This window comes from Danio rerio, chromosome 21, assembly GCF_049306965.1.
Source record: "Danio rerio strain Tuebingen ecotype United States chromosome 21, GRCz12tu, whole genome shotgun sequence".
Taxonomy (NCBI): domain Eukaryota; kingdom Metazoa; phylum Chordata; class Actinopteri; order Cypriniformes; family Danionidae; genus Danio; species Danio rerio.
The window spans coordinates 21,023,058-21,046,679 of record NC_133196.1 but is presented as its reverse complement, the minus strand read 5'-3'; the positions used below and the strand labels follow the sequence as shown (position 1 = coordinate 21,046,679).

At 33.9% G+C, this 23,622-nt stretch overlaps 1 protein-coding gene and 1 long non-coding RNA gene across 3 annotated transcripts in view; one reads left to right on the top strand and one right to left on the bottom strand.

Annotated features, from left to right (window-relative positions):
* The first annotated feature begins 16,274 nt into the window (after positions 1-16,274).
* si:ch211-262i10.2 overlaps positions 16,275-23,622 on the top strand; it is a 53,521-nt gene continuing 46,173 nt past the window's right edge. For both annotated transcript variants that reach the window (XR_222800.6, XR_011008030.2), the window contains exons 1-3: positions 16,275-16,477; positions 19,293-19,370; positions 21,682-21,818. This is a non-coding gene — a long non-coding RNA (si:ch211-262i10.2). The remainder of the gene's footprint in view (positions 16,478-19,292; positions 19,371-21,681; positions 21,819-23,622) is intronic.
* Positions 19,372-23,622, bottom strand: part of fgf10a (fibroblast growth factor 10a) — a 33,864-nt gene continuing 29,613 nt past the window's right edge. The window contains 2 exon segments of the mRNA NM_182870.2: positions 19,372-20,286; positions 22,211-22,314. Of these exon segments, the coding sequence (NP_878290.1) occupies positions 20,092-20,286; positions 22,211-22,314 (299 nt within the window). The 3' untranslated portion in view covers positions 19,372-20,091.

The window sequence follows — 23,622 nt, the reverse complement described above, 5'->3', positions numbered from 1 at the left end:
AAACATCTTTGCGAGATAACGCAAAACATCTTTGCGAGGGAACGCAAAACATCTTTGCGAGATAACGCAAAACATCTTTGCGAGATAACGCAAAACATCTTTGCGAGGGAACGCAAAACATCTTTGCGAGATAACGCAAAACATCTTTGCGAGATAACGCAAAACATCTTTGCGAGGGAACGCAAAACATCTTTGCGAGGGAACGCAAAACTTTGCGAGAGAACGCAAAAAACTTAGAAATATATATTTTCCTCCCACCCATTTTTTTTCTTTCACCCATTATTTTATTTTTACCCACCCATTTTTTTTCTCCTCCACTACGTCCCTTCCGGGGTTCCGTAGGTAATGTCTATTTTATGGCAATTTATTTCAACCAATAATGATAATTTATTTCAATGATAATGATGGGTAATAAAAACTGTAAAAAAAAAAAAAAAAAAAAAAAACAAACGAAAAAAAAAACAACACCTCAAAAACTAAAATGTCTATTTTGATGCAAAACCTAATTAATTGACATTTTCTGATATTATAGTTTATATTTTTCAATATTATATTGACAAAATCTGTATTCATTTACTTTTAATGTGCCATTTGTAATGTTTTTACCCCCAAGACAGGTTGACAAAACTGATAAAATCCACTTCTTGGTACATATTAAACAAACATGACCATCTTGGCAGCCGAGTGAGTTCAGGGCATGTTTTATGATCGGACATAAAAGTGGGCAATCTGATTTCAAGTCCTGATTAATATATCACATATCAGGACAGGAAAGAGACTTACTGTATTACAATCTAGGCCTACAGGTAATAATGCAAAACACTACATTAGTGATTGAGATGCAAGTGCATGTGCGTGATTAAGTCTGTACGCTGAATCTTTGATGTCACCTGTGTCAAAATATGGCAGAACATTTGTTACGGTATATGTTTAATGAAAGACACATGAGGGACGTGATTGGCCTAAACTGTACATTATGGATGGCTGGAGGGGGGTCAAATATTTAGGCTTAAAAGTACAGGACGACACATTGCACTGATCAGTCTAGAAAAGGAGAAGAAAAAAAAAAACGACAATTCTGAGACATATGGGATTTGTTACCTTGGCCAGACAGTATGTTAGTTTTTAAAGTGCTTGTTGCAATGACTTTGAGTCCTGCATGAGAGGCACCATAAAAAAATGGAAGAAGGATATTGGAAAGAAACCAGAGGAGAAGAGATAAGGAAATTGAAGCCAACGAGAGAGACCTGAACGGGCTTAGTGGTCTTTTCCTCTGTCTCATGTCACTGTTTTCTTTCAAAACAAACCCATGTTGCAGGCCAGTCTTTATGAAACATCCCACTCTTAACCTTTCACCCATCCAACTGTCCATTCCCCCAGTGCTATTGACAGACAGAAAAAACATAGTGTGTCTCCGTGGGTCGTCTTTACAGCGTCACTGTGTGTCACAAAATGTTGAAACAATAAGAGTAAAACTGTGCTGTTCGGCCCTCCTCTTTAAGCCTCTAGACAAGAGTAATAACTTGCAGTTGCTTGTTAGAGATCAATAAGTGCCATTTGAAATACGGTTCCCACAGATTGACCACACAAAACGAATGCTACTGCTCGTACAAGACTGAAGAAGTCACACTGCGGTTAGGAGCTTTTTATATAAAGGAAACAAGGCCTTTGTGGAGCTAGATCTCATTTTTTAGTTGATTTTGCAGCCATAGCACTCCAAAAGCTATGACAAACATGGTTAAGTTATGTGATCTTTTCGGTTTAATGTGGCAGACTTGTAGATTTTGGTGTCGTGTGATAAGTCTGAGAAAAATATGTTTAATTTCATTTTGCTAAGAAAAAATGTATTCAGAATTTGTTCAAATTCACTGTAGACGACACAATACTGTGTTTTTAATTTTGAAGAGTTTATGGATATACGAAATAGGATTAAAAAACAAGAACAAGAAAATAAAAAATGACACATGTACACTATAAATATATTGGTAAATTAGCAGTTTTCGTTTTCTGTGATTCATGTTTTCAATTTTACTCGTTTATTTATGTATTTGAATTGGACTAAGGGACCTTGATCTTTCCTTCAACAACTTTTAACCTTAAAAAAAGATCAAAATAGTGACTTTCATTAATATTTGTTTCAAAGTTTAAAGATATATATTGTCTGGGTTGGTAATTTAGGGCTATCTCAGCAGGGACACAACATCGTAAGACGTTAATATTAAGTTAGATTTAGGTTGTGACGTCAGGGGATCAAAATTCAATGTCTAGCCTGCATTTAAGGACAATGTTATTTTGGCGCCCAATAATGACAAATGACATTGAAATTTGTTTGTTTTTAGCTTGTGTTGATTGTGTGACCAAAATGCAACAGTGAGCCAACATCCTAAACCAATGTTAAATTCATGTCAAATACTGACATTTATTCGTCAGGTATGGCAACCAAAATCTAACGTCTGATAGATGTCATAGTGGCAACATCCACACAATGTCAAGCTGTAACATCATTAGATGTTGATATTTGATTGATTTTAGGTTGTGTTGGAAAGTGACCAAAATTCAAAGTCGAGCCAACATCTTAAACCAACATCATATTGATGTCAAATACAGACATTTTTTCGTTAGGTATGCCAACCAAAATTCAATGTTTGATTGATCTTATAGTCATAACGTCCACGCAACGTCAAGCTGTAACATGCTGATATTTGGTTGATTTTAGGCTGGACGTTGGACATTGACGTCGACCTGACGTTGGGTTCTGACGTCAACCCGATTTTCATTTCTAAACAAAATGCAAAACTCTCACAATGTTGGGGTGTAACGTCAATCTGGCATCATGTTGACATCCTATTTCTGCTGGGATGTTATGATATAAAAACCTTGTAATAAACTGCCAGTACATTTTCTGTTATTTTACAGACTTATTTCTCTGTATATTATTTTTTATACATTATATTATTTCAAACTACCAAATTGCCAATAAAAGTAACTTTCAATATTAATTTTCAATATCAATATCAAAAGTTAAGAGAGCAGAAATGAAGGTCCCTAAATGAAATTTACAACCATAAATAAACGAAAACACTTAAAATCATAAAACTAATTAACACAGTGGTTGTCAAACTGTGGTACGTGTACCATAAGTGGTACACAGGCTTCCTTAGAGTGCTACGCGGAGAATTCGCTCAATAATTAAAGTAAAAAATGCACTTTTAACCCTTTGACACGTACGGTAACACCAATGTGATAAGTAAATTGATTTTAATAGGCTAAACTGTTTATTTTATTTTCTATTTTCTAATGTTTGTTATGTATTCTATCATTTAAAGCAAATTTCCCCTCCATATTTGTAAGGGTTGTTGAGGGCGTATCCCGTATTCTTATTTCACAATGCTGACAGGTACAGTATGGTTTAATCACTGGCTTTTCTGGCACACAAAGCCTACTCTAACGTGCAGTAAGAAGATCTAACTTTTAATTTTAAGTTTGTAAATCCTATTTATTTATTTAAAATACAAGTAAATGTTTAGATTTCAAAGATATATGTTGCATGTATTTATGACTTATTTGTATATTTAAAAATGTCAAAAAGAGTTTATACATGAATATGATGACATATAGCCTATAATTATGAGCTCATGAACATGTGAGCAGTATCAACAGACATTAAGCAGACAGTCTACTAGTACTCAAATGGACCATCAAAATAAAGTGTTACCTCATTTTTCTTCACCTATAAGCAAACTATTTATAATGTTTAAAGTGGCTGACAATAATAAATATTCTTAATAGGAAGAATTAATCTGACATTTTGTTGAACTGCGCAGCGCTGTAGCTGCTTAATTAGGCCTACTACTCTACTGTACTTCAATTTAAGTTAATACGGTGGTAGTTGGAGAGCCTTTTTTTTCTGAGGTGGTACTTGGTGAAAAAAGTTTGAGAACCCCAGAATTAACACATTCTTTACAGTGTATCTGAAGAACATTCAACTTAAACCGATACCTTTATGTGTATATAATAGACAAAATCGATACAGTTCAGTTGTTACTTTATGATACTGTATATAACCTACACTACTGATGTTTTTCCATATTGAACCTGAAAACTAGGCAAAAGAGAAAGAATGAGACGAAATGCAATAAAAATGTTTTGGGCACTCCTTATAGCTATTATCTACACTTGTGTGATGGCTGAAATTGGGGACATAGGGCCAGAGGATGTTTATTGCTTGCATGTGTGGGAAGCATGTGTTTTACATTTTGCGAAAAGGCTTTTAAAATGTGTACTTTCTGGGTAATTTTACCACTGAAGTGTCTCAGGACAAGGAGTTGAAGAAATCCAACACATTTTGTACTTTTAGGATGTGCAGATGTAAGAGTGACTGCAAAATTAGTTATAGAATGTCATGCCGAATTCATCAGAGAAGCATACCATAATATTATATGGAAGGCATCACTGCACGTTATTTGGAGTATGAAATGGGCAGCAATTCCTCAGAGTGCAGACTTTGTGTATGTTACAGAAATTTGTAAGCACCTGCTGTTCTGTTTTAAATTTGGGAAATGTATTCTTTGAATATAAGAGACTAAACTGTGCTATTTACGTCTTATTTTGAATGGAATATGGATTCTGTTGTTTGATCTTCCCACACATAAGGCATAGATGAAAAATTCACATTGTGTTCCAGCAGCATTAATGGACCTCATCATTTCTCAGCCCTTAAAAGATGTTGCCAAATTCTAGCGAAAACCACTTTTTTTCTTTCTTTTTTTTTTTTTGTAAATACATTTTTCTTTAGTTTTCATAATTTCAATAGATTTACTCTCAACTGTTGGATGTTCAACATATGGTGCATATTTTGTAGACATTTGGCAGTCACGCCACTTAAAAATGAAAATGAAATATTAACCCCGTGCTTGCCATGCTTTAACAGAGTTGCAATTCCAAGGAAATCAAGCGGAGCGGCCGGTTGGCTTGCTTTAGTTTTCATATGCATCGAAGCGTTTGCCAGACGTAATCATTAATATGATATTTCATTTTGTAGCATTGGGATATTGCACTGTCATATTATACAGAACTGTGCAAGTCTGACTGATATTGTTGAACTATCATACGCCAACCAACTAAATTGACTGTGACATTTCAAAACCCTGATTATTAGCATTTGGTGTGTAGTCTGAGGGAGGTCGGCCCTTATTCATACAGCTCTGGAAAAACTCCAGGGTTAACTTCGAATTCCATGAAGCTCTGTTCAATATCCGCCTCAGTAGGCAGACTAATAGAACATCAGAATTTTTGAACAAAAGGCACGGTGACTGAAGTTTTATTGCAACTGGACGACCGGGGTTTTGTTTGTCCAATGAAACAAGAGCTTAAACACACTGTATCTTCGAAATTAGAAAATAAAAGAATCTACGATGTCTCACGTTTTGTGGTCTTAAGACAATATGCTTGCCCTCAAATAGCAAAGGCCAAGGACTGATCCAACAAAAGCATATTCTTATTTTAATCAATTGTGGTATTCAGAAACTCCAGATATTCTTTAAAATGCAAAGGCAATTTGCATACCACAATCTTTTACTTATTATTATTATTTAAAATTCTGCTATTAGCACTCCACCTTTTTTGTATATAGGCTCATTTTAAAAGTCTTCTAGAGTGAAACAGTTGAGTTGTAACATTTCTGAATACATTCAGCTAATTTCTCAATGGTCTGGCGGGAGCACTTTTAGCTTAGCTTAGCATAAATCATTGAATCAGATTAGACCATCAGAATCTCACTCAAAAATGTTACAAGTTTCGATAAGTTGTCTATTTAAAGCTTGATACTTCTGTGATTACATTTTAATGAATTACTAAGACTGACAGAAAAAGAAAATTTGCTATTTTTAATTAAATATGGTCAGGAAATATTCTTTCATTCTGCCATAATCTGCTTTTTAAGTTGTGACATATGTTTCTGGGTTCAAGCCGCTACGCATTTGAATTGAAAACATACTTGTTTATGATTTTATTTTTTTTGGTTATATCGCACATTAAAGTGAATTTTATATAAAATTATAGTGTACACAAAAATCTCTGGACTGCACCACAGACACCAATATTTTAACAATTTATAAAAAGATAATCACTTTATGGGCATTGTATATTATGCATATATATATATATATATATATATATATATATATATATATATATATATATATATATATATATATATATATATATATATATATATATATATATATATATATATATATATATATAGTTGACGTCAGAACTATTACACCCCCTGATTTTTTTTTCCCTCAATTTCTGTTTAATGGAGAGAAATCTTTTTCAGCACATTTAAAAACAGTTTTAATAACTCATTTCTAATAACTGATTTATTTTAACTTTGCCATGATGACAGTAAATAATATTTGACTAGATATTTTTCAAGACACTTCTATACAGCTTAAAGTGACATTTTAGACATTAAATAGGTTAAGGCAGGTTAGGGTAATTAGGCAAGTTTTTGTGTAATGATGGTTTGTTCTGTAGACAGTCAAAAAAAAAAAAAGCTTAAAGGGGCTAATAGTTTTGTCCTTAAATTGGTGTTTAAAAATTAATAACTACTTTTATTCTATCCAAAAGAGAGTAAATAAGACTTACTCCAAGGAAAAAATATTATCAGACATACTGTGAAAATTTCCTTGCTCTGCTAAACATAATTTGGGAAAGTTTTGAAAAAAAAAAAAATCAAAGTGGGCTAATAATTCTGACTTCATCTATATTTATTGCTGTCGTAATTTTCGAAAGTATTTCATCGCTTTAAAATTATTATTACTGTTAATTTTTTGTTGTTTTTTGTTTTGACTATGATTGACAATGCTTATGCAGACTTAATATGTGAAATGCCTAGATTGGCTATTGGAGCTGTGGAAATTGCTGATATTAAAATGTAATAGTTGGTACATTAGAATAAATTTTGTCAATAAGTATAGCTTGTACCGTAAAGCATTTTATAAGTGGAAATTAAATTACCCGGTTCTGTCCGCCATTAAAATTTGGCCTGGTATCAATAAGTTTTTGGTAACTAATAAGATGAAAGAATTTTATTTTTAAATCCTTCATACTTACTATTCCTGTAATTCTTTACTGTCTAAATTTAATATAAACAACTCTTAGCAATGCACATTCTGTAATTCTAATCTGAAAACAATAGCACTTTTTTTTCAGAATGCAATTTTGTAGGAAAATTGTGGAATGATATATTTTTTCTTGTTTTCTTAGCTTACAGAATTATTAAAATTTTTCACCTCTTTGTGGCCTTTTCCATCTTCACAAATGTAGAGTTATTCAGTGGTTGCCTAATTTTAGAACATTTTGTATTGATTTGAAAATGTATTAGTAATCTGTCTGTCTATTGTTAAATAAGAAAGCTGCCAAAACATCTGAACTGCTGAAAAAAAAAAAATTAGAATTAGAAGCATTATTTTTACATTTTCAGTTCCTTTTTAGCATGCCTATGTAACACTTTATGTTTTGAGATATTTCTGTTTTATTTCTTTAGATTTTTTTCTATTTTGTTTTCTTAAAATTTTAGTTTTTCTTTCATGTATTGATTTTTTTTCTTATGCTTTGTAACATTTGTGTAACTAGCTGTATAATGAATATGTATTATTTGTATTCAGGTCACACAACATTAGTACAAATCAACGTTTTATGCATCCCATATTACTAATATTAATAACAAAAAAAAGAGTACAAAATAAATAAAAAATTAAAAAAAAAAAAAAAGTGTTAGGACCAGGAATCTGCTTCGTGTGACATCACACTTAACAAGCGAATAATCAAGGAACTTTGCTGATAAACCAAAGTTTTAGTTAAAGACAAATGCATTTACGACCTAAAATTTTATAATAAAAATATAAGAAATGTATTTCAGTCAAAGAAAAGAATCACTCTGAGGGGAAAATTTCTTTAGCATTATTCTTTAATAAATAAACTTAATTAGAGAAAAGCTTGGCTCTGACCTTAAAGATTTTGTGTTCCCAACAAAGTTATAGATTTACATTTAAAAGTGTTACACAATATCTACCACACAAACAAGATTATATCTAAATTTTGTCTTCTGTAACTCAAGCATCGAATCGATTGATCATCTTTTTGTTACACAAAGTGTTTTGTTCAGATTTATTCTTTTTTTTTTTTTACATCAAAACGTAAGTATAACATTGATTTTTTTCCATGTGTGTCATAATTTTTTACTTTTCTCATGACAAAGATTACAGAATTTATAGACAGTTTGTTTATTTTAATGGGTAAATATTACATTCACAAATATACATTTTCTTCATCATTACCTAATTTGCTAAATTTTCTTTGTGACTTAAATTGTTTAATTACTACTACAAAATGTTTGCAGCAAAAAAAGTGTAAAACTTTAATTTTTTAAGAACTTATACCAAGTAAACATTATTTAATTTGATACTCTTTTCCTCCTTTTTCATTATTTTATTTAAGCATTATTTAGTTACTTTTATTTAAATGTTTTCCTTGTTTATTATTGTACTTGATTTCATCAAATGTTATGGTTAATATGACTGTATTGTTAAAACACAATAATAAAAAAAAACTTTGCTGATAATAAGAAACTTTGCTCATATGGAGTACCTGAAAATAGTCCCCAGCTAGGAAACTAGGTAACACTGCTGTGTATTATCATTGTGCCTGCTGCAGCCTTGGTACTGTATTAGATAAAAGTTAAATGTGATGGAATGAGAGTGCACTGTAGTTCATAGCCATATTGACCTAAACAATACTGTAGCAGCTTTTCATTTTCCATCAGTCTTAATATTATTATCTTGCTTTTCATAATATAATTATAGTGAAAAGCACTATACAAATAAACTTGAATTGAATTAGTACACATGCAGCCTTTTAAGTGGACTGCTCCATTAACACAACCAGGGTTGATCATAATGGAGGACAGGTGTGGAAACACTCCAAAAGGCGCATACAGTGTCTGTTTTTAAAAATTATTTTTAAAAAGATGTAAGGTAAAATGTGTCCTTTTGAGAGGAAACAGACTTGTTTTTTTTCTGTCCAATAAGCAGGTGATAAAGGGGAAGTTTCATGTCAAGGCCAGATGTCCAGCGCTAGCGTTAGGTAATGACGCAATGTGGCCTTGAAAACGAGAGCTCCCAGACCTCTCACCGCTGAGAGTCCTCCAAAGCTCGAAGGCAGAATCCCTGAGGTTTCTCATCACAACACGCCAGCCCACCCAGATATTACCCACAGGAAAACAAAATAATGCATGTGGATGAAATGCTGTGGATGGAGCACCGAAAAAAAAAAATGTGGATATGGCACATGGTTATGCAACCTGAAGGTATCGAGTTCCTTGTTCAGCAAAATCCAATCAAGCCAAGCAAATTGCAAGGGATATGTGTTAAATCACTTTCCTTGAATCAACCAAAAACGTGTTTGCTTCCAAATACCGCAGATATGTTTGTGTTCCTTCTGTCTGCTCGGTTAAACACTTCTTGACATGTTTGATTCCGATACCATATTTTGGATACCGAAATGGGCGAACAGACAGGTGGGATCAGGGTTTCTCCGAACTAGCACATTTTATACATTATCTCTTGATGACGCTAACTTAATTTCATCCAGCGGGTGAAAAGTGTGTCGTCATTGGCAAAATCATACAGACAGCAAAATTTCTTCCATACAGATTTCTTAATTCAGTTCATGTGAGGTTGTTTATTGTGACGGCCTTGATTTGGCCACTTCGTCAAATGCTTCATGTCATAACGGAGAGGGGTTTAATTACTGATCAGGGAGGGAAAGACATTTCTGTGTTCATTTTGATGTATTAGATGTGTCATGCAATGTGTTCATACATACACATTTAACATTTTGATGAAAAGCTTTGCGTTATGCAACTGTTCTTTTGTAAGCATTTTGGATAAGATTCAGCTGACTGACTTTAAATGGATATTTCACCCCAAAATATTAAATTTGCTATTCATTTCCTGACCCTCAGACCATCCGAGATCAGTGTTTTTCTAAGTAAGGGGATTTGTTCAAAGGGCACCTTGTTTACCCCTTATTCAAGATGTAAGATAAGTGTTTTGAGTCTCCAGAATGTGTCTGTAAAGTTTCAGCTTTCTGCATTTATCTTCCTTTTCTGCCTGTCAGAGGCAGACCTCGATTTCTGCCTCTTCTGCGTCAGATAAACAGTACTGTGACAGACATGGAGGAAGCAGATCTCACGTAAACTTTGTGAGAAATACCACAGTAAGAAGTTTCCCAATGATTATTTGATGTATTTGTTGTAAAGTTAATTCAAACCTTTTAATCAACATGGCTGTTATCAAGTTTACACACAATGCCATAAAGTTCATGCACACATACAGAGCACATGTTTAAATTTGCATTGTTTTTGCACACACATGTGACAGTATACAGGTTAATATCCACTGTTGTTTGGATATCTGTTATATTAATATACAAACTTAACCTGATTTAACATCCGAAAAACGAATTGAAGCATCTTGTTTTATTCTGTTCTGACATGCGGCTGTGGTGCTAAAGACGATAAAAGCACTGTAATTCAGTACAACCACGCACTGTTTTAAAAATGTTTTGAACTTGTACAACTCATACTTGATCACATTAGATGAAGATTGATGATCATAGAGGGCTGAACAGATCTTTTAATCTCAGTTGCTTTGCGCATGTCATGTCATTGTTAATATGCAGCTGTCAATTAATCCCATGGGCAGCAAAACCTCACTTCTACGTCACATTGCTGTAGGCTTTAAAATGGAAGGGATTTGGATCTTATTTTATTGTCAGGAAATATAAAAAAAAGACTTATTGTCTTTATATCATCCCAATATGACTGTGGACACACTAAACCTACACACAGTTCTGTCCAAACTGCTTCCAAAAGATGATTTTCATCATAGGTGCCCTTTAATACAAGTTTTTGAGAGGCACTTTGAGTCAAATACATATACAAAGACAAGAGAAAAAGAATGCAAGATGCTCCTGACAATAAATGTTTATTTATTTATTTATTTATTTTAAAGCAAAATGATCGATCTTTAAATAAACTGGGAATTTAATTAAATTTTTTATTATTTTTTAATGAGTGTTTGTCTTGTTTCTATTCCAAATATCAAAAAAACTCTTAATTCAAGAAATGTTTTCAAGACAAGTAAAAAATATTAGTTTTTTTATTTTATTTATTTTTTTTTTTTAGAAAAAAATAGGTCAAATAATAGGTCAAAATTAAGCAAATTTTTCCTTGAAAAAGTCAAATTATCTTCTTTGAAACTGAGAACAAAATTATTTTGCTATTTATATTTTTCTAAATTAAGGGGCGACACTGTATGGTCAGTGGTTAGCACTGTCAACTCACAGCAAGAAGGTTGCTGGTTTGAGTCCCGGCTGGGTCAGTTGGCATTTCTGTGTGGAGTTTGCATGTTCACCCCGTGTTGTTGGTTTCCCCCACAGTTCAAAGGCATACGCTGTAGGAGAATTGAATAAACTAAATTGGCCTTAGTGTATGGGTGTGGATGAGTGTGTATGGATTTCCCAGCACCCTGTTGCGGCTGGAAAGGCATCCACTGTGTAAAACATATGCTGGATAAGTTGGCGTTTCATTCCGCTGTGGCGACTCCTGATGAATAAAGGGACTAAACCGAAGGAAAATGAATGAATGAATGAATTTCTAAATTATTTAAAAATTTCTGAACAAAAAGTTAAAAAGCAAAATGATCTTGTTCTCAGTTTCAAATAAGATTATTTGCCTTTTTCAGGAAAAAATCCACTAAATTGACTTAAATGAAATCTTTTCCAAAAAAAAACAAAAAAAAAAACATTTTTTTACTCATCTAAAAAAAGCTTCTCGAATTAAGAATTTTTGCAGTGTAATGCTCAGTTTCATATGGAAGCCGGTTCTTGCACAACAAAATGTTATTGCGTATAATGTTATTTTTATCTCAGAATTGTGATACAAACTTGCAATTCCAAGTTATAAAGTCAGAATTTTAAAATAGTGTCTCAATTCCGTGTTCTGAATTATAAAGTCAGAATTCTAAACTGTAGTTTTTGCTATTCCGAGTTCAGAATTAGAAAGTCAGAATTCTAAAATGTAGTAAAATGTAGCGTCGCAATTCTAAGTTCCAAATTATAAAGTCAGAACTCTAAAATGTGGTGTCGCAATTCCAAGTTCCAAATTATAAAGTTAGAATTCTTAAATATGGTGTCAAGATTCTGAGTTCCAAATTATAAAGTCAGAATTCTAAAATGTAGTGTCGCATTTCTGAGTTCCGAGTTGGCCAAAATATGCTCTGTTTGTATGGGCTAGTTCAATTTGTCTACACATGCATCTTTTTACACTCCATTTAAAGTCAGATTCCATAATAGAAAACTATTTTAGATCTTGCAAATTTTACTTTATATAATTCCCAATTGTATATCACACTTTATATCACACTTTATAACTCAGAATTCTGACTCTATAACTTAAAATTGTGAGTTTTTACACAATTTTCACACAATTCTGAGATAAAAAAAACAACTTTTTTACATTTTTATTCAGTAGATAAAACAGTCTTCTGTAGTTTCTTGCAAGGACCGATCTTTTCACTTATTAGGTTCTCAATATATCATAAGCAGCCAAGGGTATTCAATTAAGATTTGCTTATGTATTTCTTGACAGCCAGTGCTGGTGGTTGTTGACTTGTATTTTATAGACCATGATTTCAGCTATACCTTCTTTACTGTTCTAGTGATAAACAAAAGACTAAAAAACTAAAAAAGTCACCTACTGTACAATTTTGATGGCCTGAGGGTGAATACATTTTGTTTGTGAGCAAACACTTCCTTTAAGGACAACTGTTTTCATACACTCTATAAAAAATACTGTACATACTGTAGCTGTCGATTTAAATCAGCCCAACCTTTCATAAAGCCAAAATCAGAGCTGTCCGTGGTTCTGAAGCCACTGTTGATCAAGTTTGATGACTCCACATTCACAGGTCAATGAAAAGTTCAGTATTTCTCTGTAGGTCATTAAAACTTTAGAAGGGATAAACCCAAAACACAATATTATTTTGGCATTTAATTCTAAAAAATACAGTTGTAATGGAAAAAAACATCATTTTTTGGTGGGTAAATGGTCAATGTGTACTTACTACCACTAAACTTCAGTGACTATGAAAACCTCATGTTTCTTCAAGCCCAAAGCAGATACTTAAACCAGATCACAGTTGTCTTTAATCAAGCTCATTTGCTGTTCTAGAAAACAATGTTATTGGATAAAAAGCATTAATGTGGTCGACGGACCAAATAAACACTAACTTTATAAGCAACATGTTTCTCAAACCAAAGCTACAAACCCTCATGTACATTACACACGGTTTAGTTTGGGCAAGTAAGGCCCGTCTGTGAGAGATCTCGTGCTATCTTGCCATCTCAACTGGATGCTTTCATGTTTCCATATTACATTTGACAAGTAATCTTGGTCTAATCCCAACGCAGAGGAAAAAAGAAAAACACCCCATCCGCTTTGGTTGTATTAGCTTACATTGAAATGCAGAATATGGCCTCGTATTAGTTTGTAAATTCACTTCTCTCTTCTCCTGAAAGGTCGGAGTTGGCAGGCGTTCACTTTCTCTGTTTCTCTCACTCACTCGAGCCGAATTGATAAACACATGCTTCATCTCAGCCAAAGCCAAGGCAAATGTTTGACACACCTGCTGAACAGAAATTGGAAACCTCCAGAGATCATAACAGATCCAAATCTCAGTCTGAAATGGCCCTGTGTTTAACACGCGCTGTAAGTGCAGTCTGAAAAGCCACTATATTTAGCGCTTTCGCTCTTTTATGTTGGCTGACATAAGGTTAGACACATTTCAGAGACCTGTTGATCCCTAATGATAGGAGAGCACCTCTGTTACTGGAACTCCTTGGGCTTGGCTCAGTGTCACCGCATCGAGGTCCAAAAATACGCAGCGGTGCCGTTCTGCTACCCTCGGGGCTGTTAAAATCAGCCCTGTCTATTGCTGCTCTCCAAGCAACCTTTCTGGAATGAAATATTCACAGCTGCTCCTGTGGTTTGGTCAACAAGCCACAGATTCCTTTGGGGAAAGAGTGAAGTTGTGAAGCTGTGAAGGTCACAATATATATTTCAGCTAAAACCAACAAATGGGAATTCCTTCAGCGCCACACTCTGAATATGTATGATGCATTTGAATCGGTTTCTCCCTGCGAGAGCCAAATGACTCTGTGGCTCTTTCATGAGTCAGCAGGGGACTGCAGTTTTATAAAACAGGTATTTGTATTTATCTTCCTTGTTTATTTCTTTATTAATACCATTTGGTTGTAGGTCTAGTAGTTAACAGAACAAACTATATGTCATTATGAGCATAAATGAGATTATTTTATTCATTTTAAACTTTTATTTAAAGGTGCAGGGGCCCATAGGCGGAGTACAACTCAGTTTAAAGGGATCTGTAAAAACATTGAGAAAAAGATACATTTTTAAAATGTTTTTCTTAAGTTTCAAAATAAACAGTCATCACTTTATGAAACAAATAAGTAAGAAATACAATAAAATACTGTAATATTTATAATACTAAAATTATTAATACAAACAATGGTCTCAATTTATTTTAAGGTAATAATATATAATACAATATATAATACAATATCTTAATAATAGGCAGGTAAAAAGTAAGTAGCCAAGTTAATAATGGGAATAGGAAGGCCTACTTAAACTAAAGTGTAATCCAATACAGTTCAAATAATTAAAAAAATGTATTTGAAAATAAATAACGTTTACTTTAGAATGTAGCTAAATTTAAATAATTTTTTTCAAATAGTTTTTCAATATAGCTTAAACGTTTTTCGATTTTGTTTTTTAATAGCCCTTACTAATTACAAAAAAGATTAGGATATATAAACTAGTTGTATGTTTTTCTGTTGGTTCCCCAACGAGTTCATTTCACTTACATATGAATTTAAAGAAAAGTTGTTTTCTGGTGACTAATATTAAACAAGATTAATAAAAAAAAAATGTGGTAACGTTGCTTTTATATAGAACACTATGCATAATATCAAGTGTTGCTCCTGCCTTAAACGGAATTTGCTTACAGTTTGTTGAAAAATTAGTTTTTAGTTTCTTTCTCTTTCAACTGAGTGATTTGTTTGGGAACACGAAGCATGTTTTTGAGTCAGTAAAAAAAAAATCAACTCATTTGAACGACTCACTGGAATATGCACTGCATGTTACTGATTCACAAAAAAAAAAAAAAAAATCTGACTCAAAGGCCACATTTACACTGCACTGCTCAAGTCACTCAATTCTGATTTTTTTCTTCCATGTGGCAAAGATCGGATATGGCCCATGTACGTGTAAGCAGGACACAATCACACGGATTCCGATTTACTCGAATCAGATTCAGGCTTTGTTCATATGTGGAAATTCATCCGATATGAATCTAATCTGTGCCCTTGTGTCTGCAGTGTAAGCAGGTAGATCATATTTTCACTTGTCAATGCGAGTTGCGCGTCATTAAAATCGTAGCAAATGACGTCAAGTCTGACATTTTCTTTTCAGAACAGACTTCAGTAGAGTACCCAAAACTTAAATCGCATACATGAGGACTAAAACAGCTTTTATATTGTCATATAGCACAGGTATTTCAGCATGTTAACGAGAGCGAGAGAACGCAATGTCCGCCACGTAACCAATAAAAACTAATATAAAACTAGTGCATAGCTACATCACGTGCATAAATCACGCTATGGACATTACATTAAGAAACATATAATTCAAAAGAAGATGGACAAATGAGAACCTTTCTGTCATAAACTCTAGTAAAACTGCTTGTCAAAAGCTGTGAACAGATTGCATACAGGAATAGAAAAAAGAGCACTCTTAAATTATCAGCTGTTAGTCAGTGCCCGCTCTCATTTTTCCTGGCCATTGCGCTTTTGCTGTGTGCTGTGTAAATGCAGATGATCGGATACGAGTCACTTTTAAAAGATGGTGTAAGCAGGTCATCAAAGAAATCGGACACAGTCACAAAATCGAAATTGACCATTAAGATCTGCATTGTAAATGCAGCCAAAGAGTCAGTCGCTCGGACTAAACGATCCGGTAGCAACGCGTTAACGTGTTTGTAGCATACGTTTTGGCCCCAACAGCCTTCCATAGTTCCACGTGTTTGAGGCACTGCCGTTGAATTATATTTTTTTGGTGCTACTGAACCGAGCATGATACGACTGAGAACATGAAACTGCTTCTTGGTTCCCTGTCCGTTGTCTTGAATCAATTTCGGTTTAATTGTACATGAAAAGATGTTTACGAACCACCCAAAAGACTATCTAACGTAAACAAACACATCAGTACTCGAGCTCACAACAGAGTCAACGTTATGTTCCCATGTGAAAGCAGGAGAGGCATTGATAAAAGGTGAGATTTCTGTCCAAAGTTTCTCAGTTTTAGCTTGCTAATTGCTGGAGCAGCTCCCTATTTTTGAGAGGGAAAAAAGCGTCAGACCTACAATAACGTTAGCCATAATCAGAATCAGCTCATTCTACTGCCAGTACATGCACTAACGTTACCACATGCCCTTCATATTGAGTCTTTGAAGAGAGAGGCTGAATGGTATTCTGTCTTATGATGATGACTGAAAAGTTGACTTGAACTTTCTGAACATGGACATAGATTTATATGTGGGTTTGATTGCAGCTGAAATGTATTTAAACAAGATGAATGTTTTCAATTCAGAGTACCAGACATTTTGGGCACAAGTGAACCCGGATACTTGGACAATATGTGTAGCAGTGACATTGTGTGTTTTGAATTTTTGGATGTTTTTAGAGATGAGCTCATAATTATTGCTGGGTTTTTTGTTTATTTTTGAAACAGTAACGTGTGGTTTCAGTTATGAGAGTGACAGAAAATCTTACTGAAAGGAGAAAAGAAACCGACTCTCTTGAAGAATGTCTTGAGTGTAAAAATTGACATTTCTAAAAGAATTCTCCTGAAATTAAATTAGACATTTTGACAAAAACCACTAGAAAACAATTATATATTTGGATGCGTCATGTTCGTCTCTCATCAGCAATTGCTTCAGCGCTCTAAATTTGCTTTGAGGGCCTTGTTCTGTTTTATACTGCCAAGTACGCTTTAGTACATTTGTGAACATGATATCTGTAGTCCCATAGAATGTAGCAAAGACTGCAACTCCAATGATTTCACACTTGGGTACTTCAGTTACTCCACTATAAATAATATTGAGAAACCAACGCGTCATCTTTGCACTTGCAGTTCAGCGATAGTTGTCGATTTTGATCCCCCACCCCAAAATCACTTTAAACCCAGAAGCTGAAATTAGCTGACAAAAGATCAAAACCACCCAGTTTTCCCCACAATTAAAGCTAACTGGCGCTAACATTGTCCTAGCTGATGCTCAACACACACAAATCTGGTAAAATCTAAAAAAAAGTACTCTAGGGTTTCGTGAACCTTTACAGTGCTTTGAAATGTGCACTTTTGTTTAATGTGAGGGCGACACAGTGGCTCAGAGGTTAACACTGTCGCCTCACAGCTAGGTATTTGGTTCGAGTCTTAGCTGGGGCGCAATGCGACCTCTGATAAAATCAAAGACTACGCCAAAGGAAAATGAATGAATGAATGTTTATGTGCTACATAATTTGACCTGAAAAATGAAAACAGGTCAGAACATTGAGGAATTTCTCCCCTAAAAAAACAGCCAGTAGCGTTTTGTGATTACAGCTCTGGCAGTGGTTGAGTGGTTGAGCTTTATCAAGCGCATATAGCAAAAGAGTCTTGAAGGGCACAGGACATTTTAGATACTAGAGAGCATTTGGTTGGGCAGAAGATTTAGGAGTTATAGAAGTATAAGGTGATGTCAAAATTATCTTAATTTTAAGGCTCAAGATTGAGTCTATTGTCCTACTTGACCATAGAACAGATGTGGCTGAAGAAGTATAAATCAACCGTTAGGCTGGTTCATACTTCAGCGTCAAGTTATTGCTGTGACCAATGGTGCATGCCTTGCGCATAGCCGTGCATTTTAGGCATAGGCGGGTACAAGATTCTGATGGTGTGATAACCTTGGATAAAAATATCACGGTATCACAGTATTGTGATTATTGCTCTAAAATATATTCTTTTTAAATGTCTGGGTAAAAAACAACCATTTTTTCCCCCTTTGAACACAATATATAATTTTTTTAAAGATTTATAATAGTTTTGTAAACATGTCAGGCTAAATAATTCAAATGAATCTTTGATTTCTGCTGTCTTCATTATTTTCAAAAACAGATTTAAAATGGCATCTTTGGATATCTTTTCTGCTGTAGATACTGTGGTTCTAAAACAAAAAAAAATTGTAAATAAAAAAATCTTATATATACCTTAAATAGTATTATAGAAAATTTTGGCGGTTTTAAAGCTTGACTTTTCCAACAGTAGTATACCTTGAAAACAGTTATTGTCCCATGCCTAGTGCATTTACACTTCTGCGTGCTGTTTGTGTTGCTCTGCAATAACACTTTCAAAACGCTAGCAGGCAGTGGGTTTTATTTTCCCTTTTTGTCGAGTTTCTTTGTTTGTGTTTTGTTTTCTGTATGCTTGTTCAGAGGCGAGAGACAGCGGACTTGCAACAACTTCAATTATAAAGTAAACACAAAACAAAAGTATCCATAATGAGCTCCTCCAGGGACTCGCTGCTCTCTCACCGCACTTAGCCCCACCCATAATTGTCAATGCTACCAAGCCAAACAATCACAGAGCTTGGGGTACACATCACAACGTATAATAAAAATTTTGAGAGGTGTTCAACAGCCACGGCGAATGCTCGACGCAGAAGTATAAAGGCTTAACAGAACGGGGTCACCAGACTCCACACGTGGTAGGAAAAGTAATCGGAAAAATCGACTTGGAAAAATTTGATCGATTATAGGTTTTGAATGTTGATTTCGGTAACTTTTTGATTAATCACCAAGCCCGAACCTATTCTTACATCTAAAATATTATTATGATTTCATGGGGACTTTATATTTTGTATGCTGACTTTTTAATTTATTAAAAAGTTTTGAATCAAGAATCTGAATGGTTTTGCCATGAATATAGCCGATGTTGTTGATATGGCTTTAAAAAAATAAATAAACATGTACAGGAATGTCACTAAAGCTAATGGTTTTTAAATGTGCAGGAAATGTTTTGTAACTGTATCAGCTTTTTTTTTCTTTTACAGATGCATTAAACATCTAAGTAAAAAACAAAACAAGACAATGAGCTTTTCCCAGGATCATTGAGGCAACTTCAGCTATAGGTAAGGAGAAATATATTTATTTATTCATGTGTAACCGATAGAATAGCTTTTTTTAAAAGAGGAGCATAAATGATAAAAAAATGTCCATTCCATGTGTTTTTTGCCTTTTGTTTTTCTTTAAATATTACATAAAATAAATAATTTATTCCAAAGCAGTCAGGTAAAGAATGGAGATATTAAATACAGTGGCTTCTGCATGTTAATTATGTTAGAGTTCTTTACGCTAATGGTGCTAGCTTGACTAAATTCGGATGGTAGGATGCTGGGTCTCCGTCTCGGCTTCTCAGTCTTGCACCTTGAGCAAGTGCTTCCAGTAAGTGTTTGCATAACTTTCAGTCCACTGAGTCACAGAGCTTGAGAGTCTGTTAGAATGTTTCGTATGAGTTAGTACAGCATAAATAACTGCATCCAAAGGTCACACACACAAATACACACAAGCAATACACTCCGTGAAAGGTCTCTCCAGTTCATTCTGGGAGGTTGCAATGTCCGATTCCTCTCGTCCATGTGTCCAACCTTTCCTTTACTAAAAAAGTATATTTTTTCCCTGGTGCCAATAACTTAAACAAAATATGCAACAACGATTTGACTCAGTGATAATGAGTTCTTGTAGTTTCTTTACATAGTGCCTTCTTCTCCAAATGGTTCCATTTATACTGACGAAAAAAAATTCCAAGTCTTTCCTCAGTGCAGTTAAATGTTCCCTTTGGTGGGGTTGTAGCTACACGATAGGAATGGGGAGAAAGTGTGTGGCTGTGTTTTTTCTCCGGGTCTTTTTGGCCCTCATCGGCCTCCCGTTGGCGCTCAGACCTACGAACATGTGCTTCTTCTTGTTCATCCATTCTGCCGAGGCATAGGTGTTGTACCTGTTCTCCTCTATCCTCTCTATCAGCTTGCAGTCAATGCCGAAATCCCTCTGGAAAAAGAAGACATATATATGAGTCAGATTTAGATACTGTTTCAATACTATTAATAATGTTATTGTCACTACTCCCAGAAAAAGCAATATTATAATTTAATAAGTCATTATTTTGTATAAAATTATTATTTTATAATTTATTATGGCATAACATACATTGTATTCAATTTTGAAGTTTAAAAAATAACAGTCTTAAGAGAAACTGTGTCAGCCATTTTTACGCCATGGCATCATCACATCCGTATTACTTAATCTATTCTCAGGTAAGAAATAATTTCATTAAATAAAAAAATAAATAGTGTTTTATTATTAATATTATGTGAAGTAGGGCTGCATGATATCGGAAAAATCAGACATTGCGTTATTTTGTTTTGCTTCGATATATATTGCGATATGAATATAATTTCACCAGATGATTTGAGTAGCTGTATTTGGAAAGATTACATTACTTTAGAGCGACTGAGATGACCAAGTCTTTTTCTATGAAGTGAAATTATAATAAATAACAAGGAAAAATAAATAACTGTATGTAATACTTTAATGGTACTGAAATCAAATGTCAAACAGCACTGTCATCATTGTATAAAAAAAAAAATATATATATATACTAATGTCTTTTTTCTTTTCAATATTTAATGAGTAATCTAATCTTGCAATGTGACTATTGCAGATGCACATATTGTTTTTGGAGTGGAATGAATACTTATCACAACATAAACTGTTCATCATATTTCTCATTGTATAGAATTCATTACAATTATGTACTGCACACAATATTTTTGTCATATAATTAATAGAAGTTAAATATAATTTTAAGAAAATTGTTAAATGTTTTAAAAAGTACCATTCATTTTGTGAATTTCATAAATTAAGATTTAAAAAAATATATATAACAATTAAGCTTGTTCTGATCGGTATAGGCAGATAATCACATTTTATGACTCAATCAGTACTTGCTGATTCGGCCAATCTCATGTGTTTTTGACAATGTTGCAAGTTCACCAAAGCCTGACTGTAAATATTAAATATATGTAATCATCTGCAATGTTTTTAAAATTGCATTGTTATTAATTTTTCCTACCATTTTTTAAAATCTGTTTTATCTGCTTCTGGCCATGACATGTCCACACTAATTGGTTATAAGAGACATATTCAGGGGATTTTATGCAACAAACTTCATTTATTCTCTTAATAATTTTGAGAGTTTACATTTCTGATCATGACTATAATAAGTAGTGTCATATAGTGTACATGACCATATTGACTGATATTTCTGCAGTTATGTCAACAGACCTGAGTTGCAGGTGATTTAATTTTAGGACTTTCCCCTTTCTTGCACATTTCTTGATTTCACTTTTTGAAAAAGCATGGCACAATTTTTCCCTGTTTCAGATAACATTTGCCATTCATGGGAGTAGAGGAATGAGAGGCGATGGGACTTAGGAAACAAAGAGGATTGTATGGCTGGACTGTGAATGGAGGAGAAACGCATGCATGGAGCAGCAATGGAGGAGAGACTACAGTGTAAGGTAGAGGGCCTTCTCGGCTTACTTTTTCAAAGATGACAGAACTCCTTTGCTTGAGCCGACTTTTGCAGAGGGATTATTTACAGGCAATGGAGTGGAACTGTCCTTTAAAACAACCCCGGGCTTTTTAAGTGTCCCGAGACATGAGAAATAGAGCAGGCTTTCTGACATCAAAGCCTCTAAGAGCAACCCGAGGGCTGACGGATCTTTCTGGAAGCTTGTAAAGAGCTGCATTTCTATAAATAGTTTAGAAACACAGAATACGCTGTTTGAACATTTCCGATAAGAAGGACGACTCCGGTTTGGATGGGATGGTGATAAGTGATCATTATTTGCTTGCGCAGTCCAGTCATTAACTATAATTAAAAGAGAAATGAAGAGAAAATGATGCTCACCGCCCCGTAGACCACCCCTTTCTTGTTAATTGCAAGGTAGTAATTGCTTTGAATCCCCTTGATGGCAACGATGCCCACATCCACAGACTTGATTTCGAGTGTACCTACAAAACAAACGTAAACATATCATCAAAACAACGTCCACATTAAAGCATTGCTGAGTTCTTGGAATTACGTGAATACTTATTTAACATTTAAAGAGACAGATGACCCAAAAATGAAATTTAAATCATCATTTGCTAACTTTTAAGTGGTTTCATGTCTTTATGAGTATCTGTTGTATTCAATTGAAGATATTTTAAAGAATGTTGTAAACTGGAAGATATGGACATCCATAGTAGAGCGGAAAAAAGTACTGTGGAGGTCAAAGTCTACCAGTTTCAAACTATATTCAAAATATATTCTGTGTTGAATATATTTATTGAATATATATTGTGCAGAAAAATTCAACTCAAAAACATTTGGAACAAGAGTAAAATGATTACCGAATTGTCATTTTTTAAAAAGTGAACAATACCTTTAATGAAGGTGCACAGCTGGTATTAAATAAAACAAATAAATATTGCTTTGAAACTTGATGAAAAAACAACAAACAGGGACGTGGGGCAGCTTTCAAAGTAGAGGTTTAATATAAACAATACTTTGAATAAAAGAAATTGAATGTACCTATAAACATATAACACACACACACACACACACACACACACACACACACACACACACACACACACACACACACACACACACACACACACAAAATAATATACATGAAATGTAACAAGTTAACATATTCAAAACGCAGAGATGAATGTTTACGTTGTTTGTCATGGGATTGCAATGAAGCAGCCCATTTTATTTTCATATACAAAAGTTTTCAGAATGCCTTAAGCGTAGGGCTGGGCGATTAATCGAAAAGTAACCGAAATAGACATTCGGAATCTATGATCAATCTTATTTTTCCAGGTGAATATTTTTAATTACTTTCTCCACTGTGTGTGGAGTCCTGTGTTCAGGCTGATTTTTACTTAACATATGATAATTTATACTTATTATATTATTGTAATATTACACTTCTGCCAAGGGCACATGTACTGTCCAGCGCAGTCTTCGCATACCCATTGTGATATATCAATATTTACCAGTGTTGGGGTAACATTACATTTAACGCAAGTTACATAATAATATTACTTTACCAAGTAACGAGTAAAGTAACACATTACTTTTAAAAAATAAGTAATAATATTTGAGTTACTTTTTAGTTTAATCAATTAGCTTTTAAAATGAAATTGCTGAATTAAACTAAAACTAGTCACAATGAATCATGCAGTCAATAAGAGAATGTGTTCATTATTTTGAAGAAAAGGAAAAGGAGATTGTCTGAATACAGTGATTTTACTTAAGACAAATAGTAT